Source organism: Scyliorhinus canicula, chromosome 4 (assembly GCF_902713615.1).
Source record: "Scyliorhinus canicula chromosome 4, sScyCan1.1, whole genome shotgun sequence".
NCBI lineage: Eukaryota > Metazoa > Chordata > Chondrichthyes > Carcharhiniformes > Scyliorhinidae > Scyliorhinus > Scyliorhinus canicula.
In genome coordinates this window covers 204,984,055-205,001,805 of record NC_052149.1, presented here as the reverse complement: position 1 = coordinate 205,001,805, position 17,751 = coordinate 204,984,055, and the positions used below count along the sequence as shown (strand labels likewise).

General features: G+C 51.6%; 1 protein-coding gene across 7 annotated transcripts in view; it reads left to right on the top strand.

The window, feature by feature from the left end:
* The window catches only part of LOC119965327 (long-chain-fatty-acid--CoA ligase 6-like), a 251,026-nt gene that overhangs the window by 141,664 nt on the left and 91,611 nt on the right, over positions 1–17,751 (top strand). For all 7 annotated transcript variants that reach the window (XM_038795940.1, XM_038795944.1, XM_038795939.1 and 4 more), the window contains one exon: positions 1,548–1,621. In XM_038795940.1, the coding sequence (XP_038651868.1) occupies positions 1,548–1,621 (74 nt within the window). The remainder of the gene's footprint in view (positions 1–1,547; positions 1,622–17,751) is intronic.

The window sequence follows — 17,751 nt, the reverse complement described above, 5'->3', positions numbered from 1 at the left end:
AAAACACATTATCCCATGGCAACTAAAACCTCTCCAACAACTCTGCAAATCTGCCTTCCACAAACAAATCTCTGAACCTCTCTATCCCCTTCTGCTCCCACGCCCTGACATTGAATCCAATCCTGCTGGAATAAATCTATTGTCACAAGTCGGTACCCACAGCGGCATGCACTCTATCTTAAAATGTCACCTACACTGATTCCAGACTCTTAGCGATGCAACCATCACTGGGCTTGTGGCATATTTAGCTGGTGAGAACAGAGGAGGCACTAACACCCTCAAATCGTCCTCCTCCATCCAGCCCTTCCTCCACGGCCTACATCCGCATCATCTCCACATTTGCCACCCAGAAGTAATTCAGCAAAGCCAACCCATCCTTTCACCTGTCCTTTCCCAGAAACAAGCCTCCTAATCAGGGGTACTTTTACCTCCCCATGTAAAATCAGAAATCAACCTTCCAAAAAAAGACTTGAGCTCAAAAATCAGGAGATTCTGAAAGACTAACAGAAACTTCAGTAGAACTGTCATTATGCTGGTCTCTGATCAACTCAAATTTGCCCAAGAGCTCAGTCACTCTGCACTTTCAGAATGGATTCTGGTAACTTTCTCACCCTCTTTAATTAATGGAGTGGGATTGGCAATTTCCAGTCCAAGTGGATAATTCTTGAATCAAGAGTTTGGAAGATCATGACTAAGCACCTACAATTTTCTCATCTACCTTTAATGTCCTGGATTGGAAATGGAGGCAGAGGTGTGTTAATGTCGCTGGGCTAGTAACCAAAGGTCCAGGCTAATCTTTCGGGGACAAGGTTCAATCCCACCATAGTAGCTTGTGGAATTTAAATTCAGTTCATAAAATCTTGGAATTGAAAGTCCTTCTCCATAATCATGGGTGGCATGGTGGCACAGTGGTTCAATTCAGATCTTGTGTCACTGTCCGTGTGGAGTTTGCACTTTCTTCCCGTGTCTGAGTGGATTTCCTCTGGACGCACCGGTTTCCTCCCACAGTTCAAAGATGTGCGGGTTAGATGTACTAAATTACCCCTTCTAGTGTCGAGGGATATGCAGGTTAAGTGTGGTTACACGGATAGGGTAGGAGCCTGGTTAGGGTGCTCTTTCAGAGGGCCGGTGCAGACTTGATGAGCCGAATGACCTCCTTCTGCACTGTAGGGATTCTATTCTATGATGACTAATCATCGATACACCATTTAAAAACGTCACTCATGCCCTGCCATCCTTGCCTGGTCAGGCCCAGATATGGCTCAAGGCTTCAAGTGACTCCAGACCCACAACAATGGGGTTAACTTTAAGTGTGCTGAGTGGCTAGCAAGCCACTCCGTTCAAGGGATGGGCAATAAATGCTGGCCTTGCCAGTGCCACGCAGGTCCCATGAAAGAATATATATTTTTAAAGAATCATTAGATCCTAGAGATTTTACCTAATATAAAGTCTTGATTTGTTTTCTTGTGTTCTTTTGTTTATCAATTTTGTGCCTTCTATTTTGTGCTTTATTATAATTGCATTAACCATATTACTTTTCCTTTCAGGAAACCCTAAAGGAGCCATGCTTACACATGGAAATGTGGTTGCTGATTTTTCAGGCTTTTTGAAAGTGACAGAGGTGAATATATGCACGGAGATTTTTGGTTGGATGTAAAATAATTAAATCGTATGTCGGAAGTAGTTGTGTTCAATCCCATTACTCTGCTAACTTTGCATAAAATTGAAGTCAGACAGGTTTTTAATTTTCTTGTACTGTCTTTAATTTGACAAATGGTGAAAAGTGAGCTCGTATCCATGCAGCCTTGGCATCCCTTTCAAAAATTAAACCATTACAAAGAACTATGGTTGATTTGAACATGCTGTTCTTTGATGCTGTGAAATGTTGATCCCCCCCCCGCCCCCCCCCCCCCCCACCCCACCCGTTAATGAGGACAGATGATATAAATGGAGAATCCATCTTGAGAAAGCTGATGCAGTGCTTGAATTAAAATTCACCATTGATTGACTGTGCTTCTGAAGAATCTCCCAATGGCCTCAGTAATTCAGTTCTTAATAATATCATGCCTACAAATGGTTTAAATAATAATATCCCAAGTCTTAAAATTCAGGTTCCTTTTGGAATATATTAATTCCCTTGGTTTGATGTTCACTGAGGGAAAACCTGTTTGAAAGACTTAATATCTTCCTTTGCTTTTTAACAAAATACTTTTTTTTTCAGGATTTCCTGTATAGTTTTTAGCCATTAAGGTGTGTAAGTGACATGCTCCCTGTGCAGTTCTTAAGCTACCTGTATGGGCCCCATCAAGCCTCTTCTTGGCACCCCTTTGAGAGCTTGATTGAAAGTCAGACCATTTGTTGCAGTTACAGAAGTGGAACTTCAATTTTTGATTTTGCAATAATTGTGCTGACATGTTATAACTTTTATATTACATTATAGTAATATCTTGTTACTCTTTTTTGCTTACTTCCAGAATGGTCGGATGGTTAATGTTCAGTAAAACTATCAGTCTTCAAATTAGCAAATACTGTTTATTGAATAGCGATTATAAATATCTGTGAGTTTGTTCACACTTCTACAATTGTAACTGAAGATTAGATAAATAAGAATAGTATATATGATGTTTAACAACACTTGCTTACTAAGCTACATCTCTTACAATCTGCTCACTAGTCACTCCTGATACGAAGAGGCGGGAAAATCCTGAGTGTAGCTTATATACATAGATCTGGTGCTGCCATCTAGTGGTTGTCTAGCACTATATTACAGATGTTAACCCCTTGCATACCAGCAGATATACAGATCACTACAATAGCTTCCAGGGTTGTGAAGATTTGAACCACATACCTGATTCAAAGAATGTTGTTGTATCACCAGTAAGGGGTGTGGGGGTATGTGCATTCTTAAATATCATCAATCAGTGTTGAAAATTATAGCTACTGCAATGATTACTGTGACCAATTGAATCCTTTAGATCTATTTTCAAATATTTGATTGTCTTTGTTTTCTTTGCCATCAGGGATGCTATTTGAAGCTCATTTGGTATAGGCAGTCATAAAGTTGGTGTAATTTGTGAATGAAGAGGTTAGGCAGAGAAATGAAATATCTGTGAGTCTCAATTTTGTTTAGTAAGTTTTGGACAATTCCAGATTTAAATGTTTAAATTAATTTAAAATCTATGAGGGCTGAATTGAATCATTGCCAAACAGGCATGGAGAATTGTGATGTATAATTAGCCTGCAGCAAGCATTTCTACACTGTTCTGTCTGCTTATTTTGATGATTGCTGCATACAACCAGCACTAACTCTATGGTTCATTAACTGCAAGTATCAGAATGGGCCCAAAGTAGTTATTGCCTTTACTATACTACATTTCTTAAAGGGGAGATGTATAATTGGCTGGAGCAGATATCAGTTTGGCAGGAAGAAAATCTGGCCTGGGACAGTGTGAAAAGAGTGTACTACGCTGTAGGCTTTTTGTCAAGAAGGTGAAAGGATATCCTGCTTCTGCTGGAGGCGAAAAGGCCTTCCAGACATTTGCTTAAAAGGCAGTGTGAACAGTTAGCCAAGGGGATCAATGTTAGTAGTCCAGTCGCAAGCATCTTGATACAGTGCTGCATGAAATTCAATGGCATCACAAGTGGACAATGTTCAATGAATGTATTTTCAAATGTCCCACCCTATCAACTGGATCACTAGCCCCAAGCACTGTTCAATTCACCTACCAACAATCTTTCATTCCGAACACTCACTTTCATATGCTCCATAGCACCCTCACACACTTGGGACTGCCACAAGCCTCATTCACAACTGGCATCTTGCACAATGCCATTGTTATAGCCATAACATTTGGCCAAATTGGACCATACTCGTGCTTCATTTTCGTTTGCAGGACAAAGTGACAAAGGAGAGATGTCCGGCATATCTGCATATCCTAACTGTCATGGAGGAGACAACAATTACTGAGACCTTGGGTAGTGGTGAGGCTGAAAGCTCTAATGCTCTTGCACACACCTCACTTTCCACTTATACCAAACTTGGTTACACCAATCGCAGGTTGTAACTATACATCTCAATTCCACACCACCCAACACACACTGCTAGTGCCTTACTGTTGCCTGTCAGCCAGCCAAGCACAAACTACTGTTTCTCATGACTGTGATACAGTCTAAAGCTCGGTCGTCTAGCCCCAGAGCTATTTGAGGACATGTTGACGGCCTTCTGTAGTCTTCACTAAAAGTCAGCAGTCAGAGACCAGTCACTCTGGTAGCAGTGCCATAGGTATACCAGGGCGAGCAAAGGTGCATTGAAGATGGACACTAAGGGAATACACAAGGATGAATCATTTAAGCCAATTCCATTTATGAATTGAGTTTACTGTTCATTTTCTTTTGTCTTTTATTTCCGTATTATGAACAGACAAACACTCTGTAGTTAGTAACAAGAGGTAAGGTAAAGTGTGAGACAATTGGTGAGCAGAATTGAGGCTGCAGTTACTAGTATCGAACTGACAGCCTGGCCAGAAAAGGGCTGTGTAGATTTGTCAACTCCCTCCTTATTCCTTCTCACGCTCATGTTCTTCAGCTGCTCACCATATAACTGCTTGTGATAGTAATGATATGCAGCATGTAACAGACCAGGATGAATCTTGCATATGCTTTGTTGAGTACTGTGGGATTAGTCTAGAACAGTGTAGGCAATTTAAGCATTCTTTCAGCACGCCAGTGGTCTGCCTCAATGTTTTCACATGGCTGCGTGGCTTTCATTGTATGCATGTTCATGAGTGCATGGATTGTGCCATCATCAGCCATGTCGTCAGGGGGTAGCCCATATCATCCTGTAGCCAACCTTTGGTTTACCACGGTGGCTCAAAAGCAGCTCGCACAGGATGTCATAAGATAGCAGGCATTTACCTCCATGATTATGGGCTGCCCACTTTCCCAAGCCTGCAGTATGGTCGCACACCAGCCAAATATTGAGGAAGTTGTGGTGACCGTATTGTACTAACCATCACCACTGTATTATTGTATCACGCTGTTGCCCATGTGGGCTCCACCTATGGACCATTGTACTGGACTACACAGAATGTATCATGTTGGTGCCCTTGTGTGCTCCGCCCTGGCTCCTCCCCCTCGAGGGGAGGTAGAAAGAGCAGCTGCCCTGTAGGCGGCTCTCACTAGCAGAGCAGTCGCAAGTGGGCACTTTTCTAGTCGATTAAAGCCACTACTCACTTCAACTCTCTGTCTCGCGTGAATTGATGGTCGCATCAATTTTTATTTTTTTTAAATAATTTTTATTGGATTTTTTACAGAAAATATAAAATATAACAACAAACAATGACATGCAACAAAATAACCCATAAAAACTGTAACACCCCCAAACCGTAACAACGCATGTATCCCCTCCCTCCCACCCCCCCCCCCAACCCCAATGAACAACAAGAGAACTTAAAAATAAATTAAAATTAAATAAACAAACATAGTCATCGCCCCCCCCCCCCCCCCCCCCCCCCCAGGTTGCTGCTGCTATTGTCCCAGTACCCTATCGTTGAGCCAGAAAGTCGAGGAAAGGTTTCCACCGCCGGGCTACTAGGGACGCAAAGGCCAGTACACCGGCCTCTTTCGCCTCCTGCACTCCCGGCTCCACCCCAACCCCAAAAATCGCGAGTCCCCAGCCTGGCTTGACCCTGGATCCCACCACCCTTGACACCGTCCTCGCCACCCCCTTCCAGAACTCCTCCAGTGCCGGGCATGCCCAGAACATATGGGCATGGTTCGCTGGACTCCCCGAGCACCTGACACACCTGTCTTCACCCCCAAAGAACCTACTCATCCTCGTCCCAGTCATGTGGGCCCGGTGCAGCACCTTGAATTGGATGAGGCTGAGCCGCGCACACGAGGAGGAAGAATTAACCCTCTCCAGGGCATCAGCCCATGTCCTGTCTTCGATCTGTTCCCCCAGTTCCCCCTCCCACTTAGTTTTCAGCTCCTCTACTGAAGCCTCCTCCACCTCCTGCATAACCTTGTAGATATCAGATATCTTCCCCTCTCCAACCCAGACCCCCGAAAGCACCCTGTCACTCACCCCCCTCGCGGGAAGCGAAGGGAATCCCTCCACCTGCCGTCTAGCAAATGCCTTTACCTGCAGATACCTGAACATGTTTCCCGGGGGAGTCCAAATTTCTCCTCCAACTCCCCCAGGGTCGCAAACCTCCCATCAATAAACAGGTCCCTCAGCTGTCTGATGCCCGCTCTGAGCCAACCCTGAAATCCCCCATCAATGTTCCCCGGGACGAACCTATGGTTCCCCCTTAACGGAGCCTCCATCGAGCCCCACACTTCTCCCCTATGTCGCCTCCACTGCCCCCAAATCTTGAGGGTAGCCGCCACCACCGGACTTGTGGTATACCTCATAGGAGGGAGCGGCCACGGCGCCGTTACTAAGGCCCCCAGACTTGTATCTCCACAGGACGCCCTCTCCATCCGTTTCCATGCTGCCCCCTCCCCCTCCATCACCCACTTGCGCACCATCGACACATTGGCCGCCCAGTAGTACCCCGAGAGATTGGGTAATGCCAGCCCCCCCCCCCCCCCCATCTCTACCCCGCTCCAAGAAGACCCTCTTCACCCTCGGGGTCCCATGCGCCCAAACAAAGCTCATGATGCTGCTGGTCACCCTTCTAAAAAAGGCCCTAGGGATAAAGATGGGCAAACACTGGAAGAGGAACAGGAACCTCGGGAGAACCGTCATTTTGACGGACTGCACTCTACCCGCCAGCGATAGCGGCACCATGTCCCACCTTTTAAATTCCTCCTCCATCTGCTCCACCAGTCTGGTAAAATTAAGCTTATGGACAGTCCCCCAACTCCTGGCCACCTGCACCCCCAGGTATCTGAAACTCTTCACTGCCCTCTTAAACGGGAGCCTCCCAATTTCCTCCTCCTGATCTCCTGGGTGTACTACAAATACCTCGCTCTTGCCTAAATTTAACTTGTAGCCCGAGTAGCCCCCAAATTCCGCCAACAGCTCCATCACCCCCGGCATTCTCCCTTTTGGGTCCGCCACATACAACAGCAGGTCGTCCGCATACAGCGATATCCGATGTTCCTCCCCACCCCGCACCTGACTCCTCCATCTCCCTGACTCCCTCAACGCCATAGCCAGAGACTCAATCGCCAGTGCAAAGAGCAAGGGGGGCAGGGGACACCCCTGCCTGGTCCCACGGTAGAGCCTAAAGTACTCCGATCTCCTTCCATTTGTAACTACACTCGCCATCGGAGCCGTGTAGAGCAGCCTCACCCATTTGATGAATCCCTCCCCAAATCCGAACTGTTCCAGCACCTCCCACAGGTACCCCCACTCAACTCTATCAAACGCTTTCTCTGCGTCCAGCGCCACCACTATCTCCGCCTCCCCCTCCACTGCCGGCATCATGATAACATTTAGCAGGCTCCGCACATTCGTGTTGAGCTGCCATCCCTTAACGAATCCTGTCTGATCTTCGTGTATCACCCCTGGCACACAATCCTCTATCCTGCTGGTCAGGATCTTCGCCAGCAACTTGGTGTCAACATTGAGGAGCGAGATAGGCCTGTTTGATCCACACTGCAAGGGGTCCTTCTCCCGCTTTAGGATCAGAGAGATCAGTGCCCGCGACATTGTCGGGGGCAAAGCCCCCCCCCCCCCCCCCCCCCATGCCTCATTGAAGGCTCACACCAACAGGGGGCCCACCAGGTCCACATACTTTTTATAAAATTCCACTGGGAACCCGTCCGGCCCCGGGGCCTTACCTGACTGCATTTGTCCAATCCCCCTGACTAGCTCCTCCAGCTCTATCGGCGCCCCCAGCCCCTCTACCAGCTCCTCTTGAACCCTTGGGAAACATAGCCTGTTCATGAAGCTCTCCATCCCCCCCCTCTCCCCATCGGAGGTTCCGACCGGTACAGTTCCTCGTAGTAGTCCCTAAAGACCCCATTTACTCCTGTCCCCTTCTGCACTACATTCCCACCCCCACATTCCCGTCACTCCACCAATTTCCCTAGCCGCATCGCGCCTACGGAGCTGATGCGCCAACATCCTGCTCGCCTACTCCCCATACTCGTATACCACGCCCTGCGCCCTCCTCCACTGTGTCTCCGCCTTTCTGGTGGTCAACAAGTCAAATTTGGCCTGCAAACTACGCCGTTCCCCAGCAACCCCTCCTCCGGTGCCTCCGCGTATCCCCTGTCCACATCCAGGAGATCCCCCACCAGCCTCTCCCTCTCCTTCCTCTCCCTCCTTTCCCTATGGGCCCGGATGGATATCAGCTCCCCCCAGATCACTGCTTTCAGAGCCTCCCAGACCATCCCCACCCGGACCTCCCCCGTGTCATTGGTATCAAGATACCCCTCAATACTTCTCCGGACCCTCCTACACACCACCTCATCAGCCAGCATCCCCTCATCCAGGCGCCAGAGCGGGCGCTGGTCCCGCGCACCCCCATCTCCAGATCAACCCAGTGCGGAGCATGGTCTGAAATCGCTATGGCCGAATACTCTGCATCCTGCACCCTCGGGATCAATCCCCTGCTCAGGACGAAAAAATCTATACGGGAATAAACCCTATGGACATGAGAGAAAAAGGAATACTCCGCGCTCTCGGTCTCCCAAACCTCCAGGGATCCACCCCTCCCATCTGGTCCATGAATCCCCTCAGTACTTTGGCCGCCGCCGGTCTCCTACCCGTCCTTGAACTGGATCGGTCCAGTGGGGAATCCAGCACTGTGTTAAAGTCTCCCCCCATGATCAGGCCCCCTGCTTCTAGGTCCGGAATGCGGCCCAACAAGCGCCTCATGAAGCCAGCATCAACCCAATTCGGGGCATATACATTAACCAGCACCACCTTCTCTCCCTGCAGCCTACCCTTCACCATAATATATCTGCCCTCCTTTTCCGTCACCACCTCAGCCGCCTCAAACGCCACCCTCTTCCCCACCAGAATCGCCACCCCCCGGTTCTTCGCATCCAATCCTGAGTGAAAAACCTGCCCCACCCACCCCTTCCTCAGACGAACCTGGTCCGCCACCTTCAAGTGGGTCTCCTGGAGCATAGCCACGTCCGCCTTCAACCCCTTCAGATGAGAAAATACCCTAGTTCTCTTAACCGGCCCATTGAGCCCCCTCACGTACCAGGTAATCAGCCGGATCAGAGGGCAACCCGCCCCCCTCCCCCGCTGGCTCGCCATAGCTTATCCACTGCTCGCCCCAGGCCAGCTCGCCCCGCCCGACCCGTTCCCCATGGCGATAACGCCTCCCCTCTACCCCACCAGCTCCTTCCTGGCCATTCCAGCAGCAACCCGGTAACCCTCCCCCCGGCTAGGACCCCTCCTAGCCGCGACGCACCCTCCATGGTACTTCCGTGAGTCAGCTGACTTCTGCTAACCCCGGTAGCTCCCGCCAAAACCCATCCCCTCCCGTCATGGGGTCATCCCCCTCTTGCCACACCTCCTTGGCACCGCTTCAGCGCGGGAAAGAAAACCATTAGAGGCCACACCCCCACCGCCAGCTCCGCCCCCCCTGCCCCGCCGCGCGGGAAACCAGAGGAAAGCCCGCGCTTTCACACTGCCACACCCCACCCTTCTGACGCAGCTCTCCAAAATCCAGTTTCACCCCAACCCCCAGCCCCGTACAGAAGAGAACATATAAAATACAAACCACCCACATTCCCCACATATCCCACACCCATACCCAACAGACAGACCCACCCGGAAATAGAGCAAAAAGAAAACCAGCATAAAAAACACACATGTCAAAGTTGAACAGCAACAGCGAAAACAGCAACGGCCATAGTGTGTCCCCGGACCCTAGTTCGAGTCCAGCTTCTCCGCCTGTACAAAGGCCCACGCCTCCTCCGGGGACTCGAAGTAGTGGTGCCGGTCCTTGTATGTCACCCACAGGCGCGCAGGCTGCAGCATTCCAAATCTGACCTGCTTGGCATGCAGCACCGCCTTCGTCCGGTTGAACCCGGCCCGCCGCTTAGCCACCTCCGCACTCCAGTCCTGGTAGATTCTCACTACCGAATTTTCCCACTTGCTGCTCCTCTCTTTCTTGGCCCAGCGCAGCACACACTCCCGGTCGCTAAATCGATGGAACCGCACCAGCACCGCCCTCGGGGGCTCATTTGCCTTAGGCCTCCTGGCCATCACTCTGAGCTCCTTCAAGCTCCAGGGGCAAATGGAAGGACCCCGCTCCCATCAACGAGCTCAACATCGTGGTCACATACGCCGGGAGATCCGGCCCCTCCAGCCCCTCCGCCAGGCCCAGGATCCTCAAATTCTTTCGCCTCGTGTGAACGTCCAGCTCCTCCAAGCGGTCTTGCCACTTTTTGTGAAGTGCCTCGTGCAACTCCACTTTCCCCACGAGGACCAGGGCTTCCTCCTCCCTCTCAGCGGCCTGCTGCTGCAACTCCCGAATGGACGCCGCCTGGGTCCCAAGCAGCTTGTTGGTAGTCGCATTCAGGGAGTCCAGCAGCTCAGTCTTCAGCTCCGCAAAACAGCGCAGAAGAGAGGCCTGCTGCTCCTGCGCCCACTTCCACCAGTCCTCGGGTGTTCCGCCGGCCGCCATTTTGTCCTTCTTCCCCCGCTTTTCTTGGGGAGCTGCTGCAGCCTTTTCTTTTGCCCCACTCCGGGTGAGCACCATAAATTATGGGGAATGCTCCTCTAGACACCTTCCCCCACCGGGATTCGTCGAAACAGCGCCGTTTGGGGCCCTCAAATCGGCCCAAAAGTCCTTAAATAGCGGGAGCTGCCGAACGTGCGGCTTAGCTCCGCATAGCCGCAACCGGAAGTCCCGATGGTCGCATCAATTTAATCGACTACAACATCGCTATGGAAGCAACCCTCCAACCTGACCAACTGGAACTCGACCCACAGGCCGCGGAAGCCAAAGGGATCTTTTCACACTGGCTCCGATTTTTCGAGGCCTACCTCCTTGCCCACCGTCACCGACGAACAGAAGCTGAACCTCCTCCATGCCCGGGTGAGCCATCGAATCTCTCTACAACTCGAGGAAGCCTCCACTTACGTAGACACCCTCGCGATACTGAAGCGCCTATACATAAGGCCAGTGAACGAGGTGTACGCGTGGCATCTCCTCACCACTCGCCGCCAATGCCCCGGGGAATCGCTGGAGGAGTACGTACGCGACCTCAAACTCCTCGCGCAAAGCTGCAACTACCAGGCCGTCACTGCCTCTCAACATATGGAGCTCGCCGTCCAGGATGCCTACGTGGCTGGAGTCAGGTCCACAAACGCCAGACAGCGCCTGCTCGGGAAAGGTGTCCTTGACCTAGAAGAGACGGTAAAACTAGCCACCTCCCTAGAAGTAGCGTTCCAAAGCCTCAACGCGTTCCCGTCCGATCACGCGACCCCCCTCGTGGACCCGCGACCAGACATTACCCCAGGCCTATGCCGCACGGCTGCCCGCCCAGCCCGGGGGGAGCAACCCTGCTATTTCTGCGGCCAGCACAGCACCCCAGGCAGCGCTGCCCTGCTCGAAACGCGAGCTGCAGCGACTGTAGCAAAAAGGGACACTTTGCCAAAGTTTGCCTGGCCAGATCTAAATCCTCCAAATCGCAGGCCCGACTCTCGGACTCTCAGGCCCGCAGACCCCACAGTGTGGCTGCATGTCTGCTGGCTCCGCCCCCTCCGGACGCGCCATCTGCCTCGTGTTGTCCGTGGAGGCAGCCATCTTCAACTCCGCATAACACTTGTGGCTCACGGCCGCCATCTTGGCCGTTCCCCCCCCCCCCCCCCCCCCCCCACCTGCCACGTGCGATGCGTGGGGGCTGCCATCTTGGACACCATCTTCCTCGCCGCCCAACACGTGCGACCGACGGGAGCCGCCATCTTGGCCGCCATCTGCAATGCTGCCCGACACATGCGACGGATGGGGGCAGCCATCTTGGAACCACCCTATTACCTCTGACCATGCCGGCTATCCGCAACTTGGCGCGGTCACCTTCGACCAGTCATGGCCAAAACACCTCCGGAACTCCATGATGACCATCCGGGTGAATGGACACGAAACGCCTTGCTTGTTTGACTCCGGGAGCACGGAAGCTTCGTTCACCCAGACACGGTAAGGCGCTGTTCGCTCCAAATCTTCCCTGCACTTCAAACAATCTCCCTCGCTTCTGGATCGCACTCAGTGCAGATCCGGGGGGTACACTGTTGCGAACCTCGCGTAAGTGTACCGAGTACGCCAATTTTAAATTATATGTACTCCCCGATCTCTGCGCTCCTCTCCTGTTGGGACTTGACTTCCAGTGCAACCTCAGGAGCCTAACTCTGAAGTTCGGTGGGCCCCTAGCCCCACACGCCGTATGTAACCTCGTTACCCTGAAGGTAGACCCTCCCCCGCTCTTCGCAAATCTCACCGCCGACTGTAAGCCAGTTGCCACAAGAAGCAGGCGGTACAGTACCCAGGACAGGACTTTTATCAGGTCCGAGGTCCAGCGACTCTTGCGGGAAGGGATCATCGAGGCCAGTAATAGCCCTTGGAGAGCTCAGGTGGTGGTCGTCAGGACCGGGGAAAAGAACCGGATGGTTGTAGACTACAGCCAAACCATAAACCGGTACACACACCTCGCTGCGTACCCCCTCCCCCGGATAGTTAATCAGATCGCACACTACCGAGTCTTCTCCATAGTGGATCTGAAGTCCGCATACCACGAGCTCCCAATCCGCCCGGAGGACCGCCACTACACGGCCTTTGAGGCAGACAGCCGCCTCTTCCACTTCCTCCGGGTCCCCTATGGGGTCTCGGTCTTCCAAAGAACGATGGACTGAATGGTGGACCAGTACGGGCTGCGGATCACATTTCCATACTTGGACAATGTCACCATCTGCACCAACGACCGGCAGGACCATGACGCCAACCTCCAGAAATTTCTCCAAACCGCCCAAGCCCTCAATCTCACTTATAACAAGGAGAAATGCGTTTTCTGCACAACCAGACTAGCCGTCGTGGAAAACGGAGTTCTAGGGCCCGACCCTGACCGTATGCGTCCCCTCCTGCAACTCCCTCTTCCCCACTGCCCCAAGGCCCTTAAAAGATGCCTCGGGTTTGTTTCCTATTATGCCCAGTGGGTCCCCAACTATGCGGACACTGATCAAAGCTACCATCTTCCTCTGGCGGCTGAGGCCCGCCAGGCCTTCAGCCGCATCAAGGCAGATATTGCCAAAGCCACGATGTGCGGTGGACGAGTCCGTCCCCTTCCAGATGAAGAGCGATGCATCAGAGGTCGCCATCGCTGCCACCCTCAATCAGGCGGGCAGTCCAGTAGCATTTTTCTCCCGTACACTCAACGCCTCCGAAATTCGCCACTCCTCAGTCGAAAAAGAAGCCTAAGCCATTGGGGAAGCTGTATGGCACTGGAGGCACTACCTCGCTGGTAGGAGATTCACCCTCGTCAGCGACCAATGGTCGGCAGCCTTCATGTTCGATAATACACAGCGGGGGCAAGATTAAGAACGATAAGATCTTGAGGTGGTGGATCGAACTCTTACACGGTAACAACTCAGTATATGGGTAATTAGGGAATGGGGCGTGGCCAGTAGGGGACATGGGCCTACTCGCGCAAAAAACCTAAAAAACCATGCCCCCTACTGGCCACGCCCCATTCCCTAATTACCCATATACTGAGTTCCCTGTCCTTGTCTAACACTGCCATGCCTTCTATTCCCCCCCACCTTACTGCTGACGTTCAATTTTGTTTGAAGAAGTCGATGAACGGTTGCCATCTCTGGGCGAACCCCTGAGTTTATCCTCGAGGCGAATTTGATTTTTTTTTCCTGGCTGAGAAACCCTGCCAGATCGCTGACCCACACACCTGACCTTGGGAGCTCCGAGTCCCTCATCCCAGCAAAATCCGTCTCCAGGCCAACAGGGAGGAGAAGGCCAGGACATCAGCCTTCCCCCCTCCGGCCTTCGGATTATCCGATACCCCAAATATTGCCAGTTCTGGACTCTGAGTTACCCTCTCTTCCAGGACTTCTGACATAACGTCTGCAAATGCCTGCCAGAATCCCCTCAACTTCAGACATGCCCAGAACATATGTACATGGTTAGCTGGGCTACTCCCACACCGCCCACAACTGTCCTCCACCTCGTCAAAGAACCCGCTCATCTGGGCTACCGTCATGTGGGCCCTGATCCACTTTGAACTGGATCAGGTTAAGTCTGGCACAGGACGAGGATGAATTGACTCTCTTCAAAGCTTTTTCCCACTTTTCCAGCTCTCTTCCCAGCTCCTCTTCCCACTTCCGATTTACCTTCCTGATCAGGGCCTCCTCCCACTCCATCAACTCCTTGTATATCCTCCCCTCTCTAACCCCAGTTTTTGAGATCACATTATCCTGTAGTCCCCTCGGGGGGAGGCGAGGAAAGCTAGGAACCTGCCTTCGTTACAAAGTCCTGGACCTGAAGACATCGAAACCCATTCCTGCCCGGTAGCTCAAACTCCTCCTCTAGTGCCTTCAAGGTCGGAAAGCCCACCTGGATAAATAAATCCCCCAATCTCTTGATTCCTGCCTGCTTCCACCTCCTGAAGCCCCCATCCAGCCTCCCTGGGACACACCTGGATTGTTACAAATCGGAGACCACACTACGCCCCCTCCAATCCCATTTGCTGCCTCCATTGCCCCCACACCCTTTAGGGCTGCCACCACCACAGGGCTTGTAGAGTACTGAGCCGGCGAGAAAGGCAGGGGGCGCCGTTAGTAAAGCCTCTAAACTCGTACCCTTGCAGGGTGCCACTTGCACTCGCTCCCAGGCCAACCCCTCCCCCACTACCCACTTCCTGACCATCGATATATTGGCCGGCCAGTAATAATTAATAAAGCTCGGGAGGGCCAGGCCCCCCTCTCCGCGACCCCGCTCCAAGAGTGCCCTCTTTACACTCGGGGTTTTTCCCGCGTGCACTCAACCTGTAATCGCCATGTTTATTTTGCTCAAAAAAGCCTTTGGGATAAAAATCGGAAGGCATTGAAAAAAGAAAAACAGTCTTGGGAGGACAGTCATCTTCACCATCTGGACCCTTCCTTCTAGCGTCAGCGGGAGCATGTCACATCTGTGGAAATCCCTTTTTATTTGGTCGACCACTTTGCCTCGATTTTTTAGCCACTTGAATCCCTAAAATCCAAAACTCTCAGCCGCCACTTTTAAAAGATAACTCTCTCAGTCTCCTTTCCGGCCCCTGTGCCTGGATCACAAACATCTCACTCTTTCCCATATTCAACTTGTAGCCTGAAATTCTCCTAGTACCTCCATGATTTTGGTCATCCGCCTCACCCGGTCTGTAACATAAGGCAGCAAGCCATCCGCATAGAGAGAAACGCTGTGCTCCAACACACACACACACACCCCAACCCTCACTATCCCCTGCCACGCACTCGATGCTCTAAGGGCCATTTCTAAAGGCTCTATGGCCAGGGCAAACAATAATGGGGAGAGCGGGCATCTCTGCCTTGCCCCTCTCCCAAGATTAAAATATTCTGACCGGGTTCGGTTAATTCTCACATTTGCCACTGGGGCCTGATATAACAGCCGAACCCTGCCCAAACCCAAACCTGCCTAAAATGTCCCATAAGTATGTCTGCTCCACCTGGTCGAAAGCCGTCTTCACGTCCATGGCTACTACCACCTCAGCCTCCCGCCCCTCAGCTGGCATCATTATAACATTGAGAAGCCATCTAATATTGGAAGTCAGGTGCCTGCCCTTCAGAAATCCCATCTGATCTTCATCTGTTACCTCCGGGACACAGCCCTCTATTCTGGTGGCCAAGATCTTTGCCAGTAATTTAGCATCTACATTTGAAAGGGAATTTGGTCTGTACAATCCACAGCTCTCCGGGTCCTTGTCTCACTTCAGGATGAGAGAGATTGATGCCTGTGACAGCGTTGGGGGAAGCACTCCGAACTCCTTGGATTAATTGAAAGCCTTAACTAACAGCGGCCCCACTAGCCCCAAAAACTTTCTATAAAATTTCCTGGGAATCCGTCAGGTCCCACGGCCGTACCTGATTGCATTGCCCCAATCCATCTCTCACTTCACCGAGCCCAATTGGGCCCCCCAAGACTTGCACCAGCTCCTCATCTACCTTCGGGAACTCGTGCCGCTCCAGGAATTGGTTCATTCCCTCCTCCCCTGCAGGGGGTTCCGACAGATATAAACGACTATAGAATTCACAAAACACGTCATTAACCGCCCCAGGGTCCCTCACTACTTTCCCTCACATCCTTAATTTTCCCTATTTCTCTCACCGTCTCCTGCTTCTTCAGCTGATGTGCCAACATCCTGCTAGCTTTCTCCCCATATTCACACACTGCCCCTTTTACCCTCCTCAGCTGTCCCTCCACCTTGCCTGTGGAAAGGAGCCCAAAATCCATTTGATGTCTCTGGTGCTCCTTCAGAAGCTCCTCATTTGGATACTCTGCATATCTCCTATCCACATGTAAGATTTCTCCTACTAGCCTGTCCAGCTCCACCCTATGGGCTTGAATAAAAATATAGTCCCCTCTGATGACCGTTTTCAATGCCTCCCACACCACCCCAGCCGCGGTCTCTCCCGTGTCATTGGTTTTTATATACCCCCGAATGGCCTCCCTCACTCACTCATATATCTTGTTGTCTGCTAACAGCCCTGCATCTAGCCTCCACTGTGGATACTGAGAATTTCACGTGTTCACCTGTAGGTCTAGCCAATGTGGCGCGTGGTCCGATACTACGATTGCTGAATACTCTGTGTCCACCACCCCCGCCAACAATGTTTTGTCCAGTATAAAACAATCGATTCTGGAGTACGCCTTGTGGACATGAGAGTAGAATGAATATTCCTTACTCCTTGGCCTCTCAAATCTCCACGAATCAACATCCCACATGTGCTTCATAAACCCCCACAGCTCTTTTGCCATTGCTGATACTTTCCTCGACCTAGAACTCGGCCGGCCCATCCTAGGATCCAAGACCGTGTTAAAATCACCCCCCATAACCAACCGGTGCGAGTCGAGGTCTGGGATTTTTCCCAGCATCTTCCTAACAAACACGACGTCATCCCAGTTTGGGGCATATATATTTACCAACACCACTGCCATTCCCTCCAGTTTCCCACTAATCATAATAAATCTGCGCCTCTCCATTTTCCCCACCTCTAACGCCACTCTTTTGTTAATCAGGATGGCCATCCCCCTTGTTTTAAAGTCCAATCCTGAATAGAACACCTGTCCGACCCATCCTTTTTTCAGCCTAAATTGATCCCCCAGCTTCAAGTGTGTCTCCTGTAACATGGCCACGTCCGCCTTTAACTGTCTCGAGTGTACGAACACACTGGCCCTCTTGACCGGCCCAATCAGGACACGAACATTCCATGTAACCAGTCAGGTCTGGGGGGGGGGGGGGCTCTTGCCAACCTCCCCTGTCAATCAGCCATGACCTTTCCTAGGCCAGCCCATGGCCCGCACCTCCCCAGCCCGGCCCGCACCTCCCCAGATCCGCCCCTCTGCAGCAATCACCATCTAGTCTCCATCTCCAGCCTCCTAGAAGTCCCCTAATCGTCAGCAGTCCCCCACTCCATCACTTTTCAACTTTTCAGCCCCCACTTCGCTGCCGTGAACCAGCCTTACCAACTAGCCTAGCAGGTCGCACCCCTGGCGCCTAGGATTCTACCAGCTGCTGGAACTTCATCCCTCAACTCTTAACATAAGTTTTCAAAAC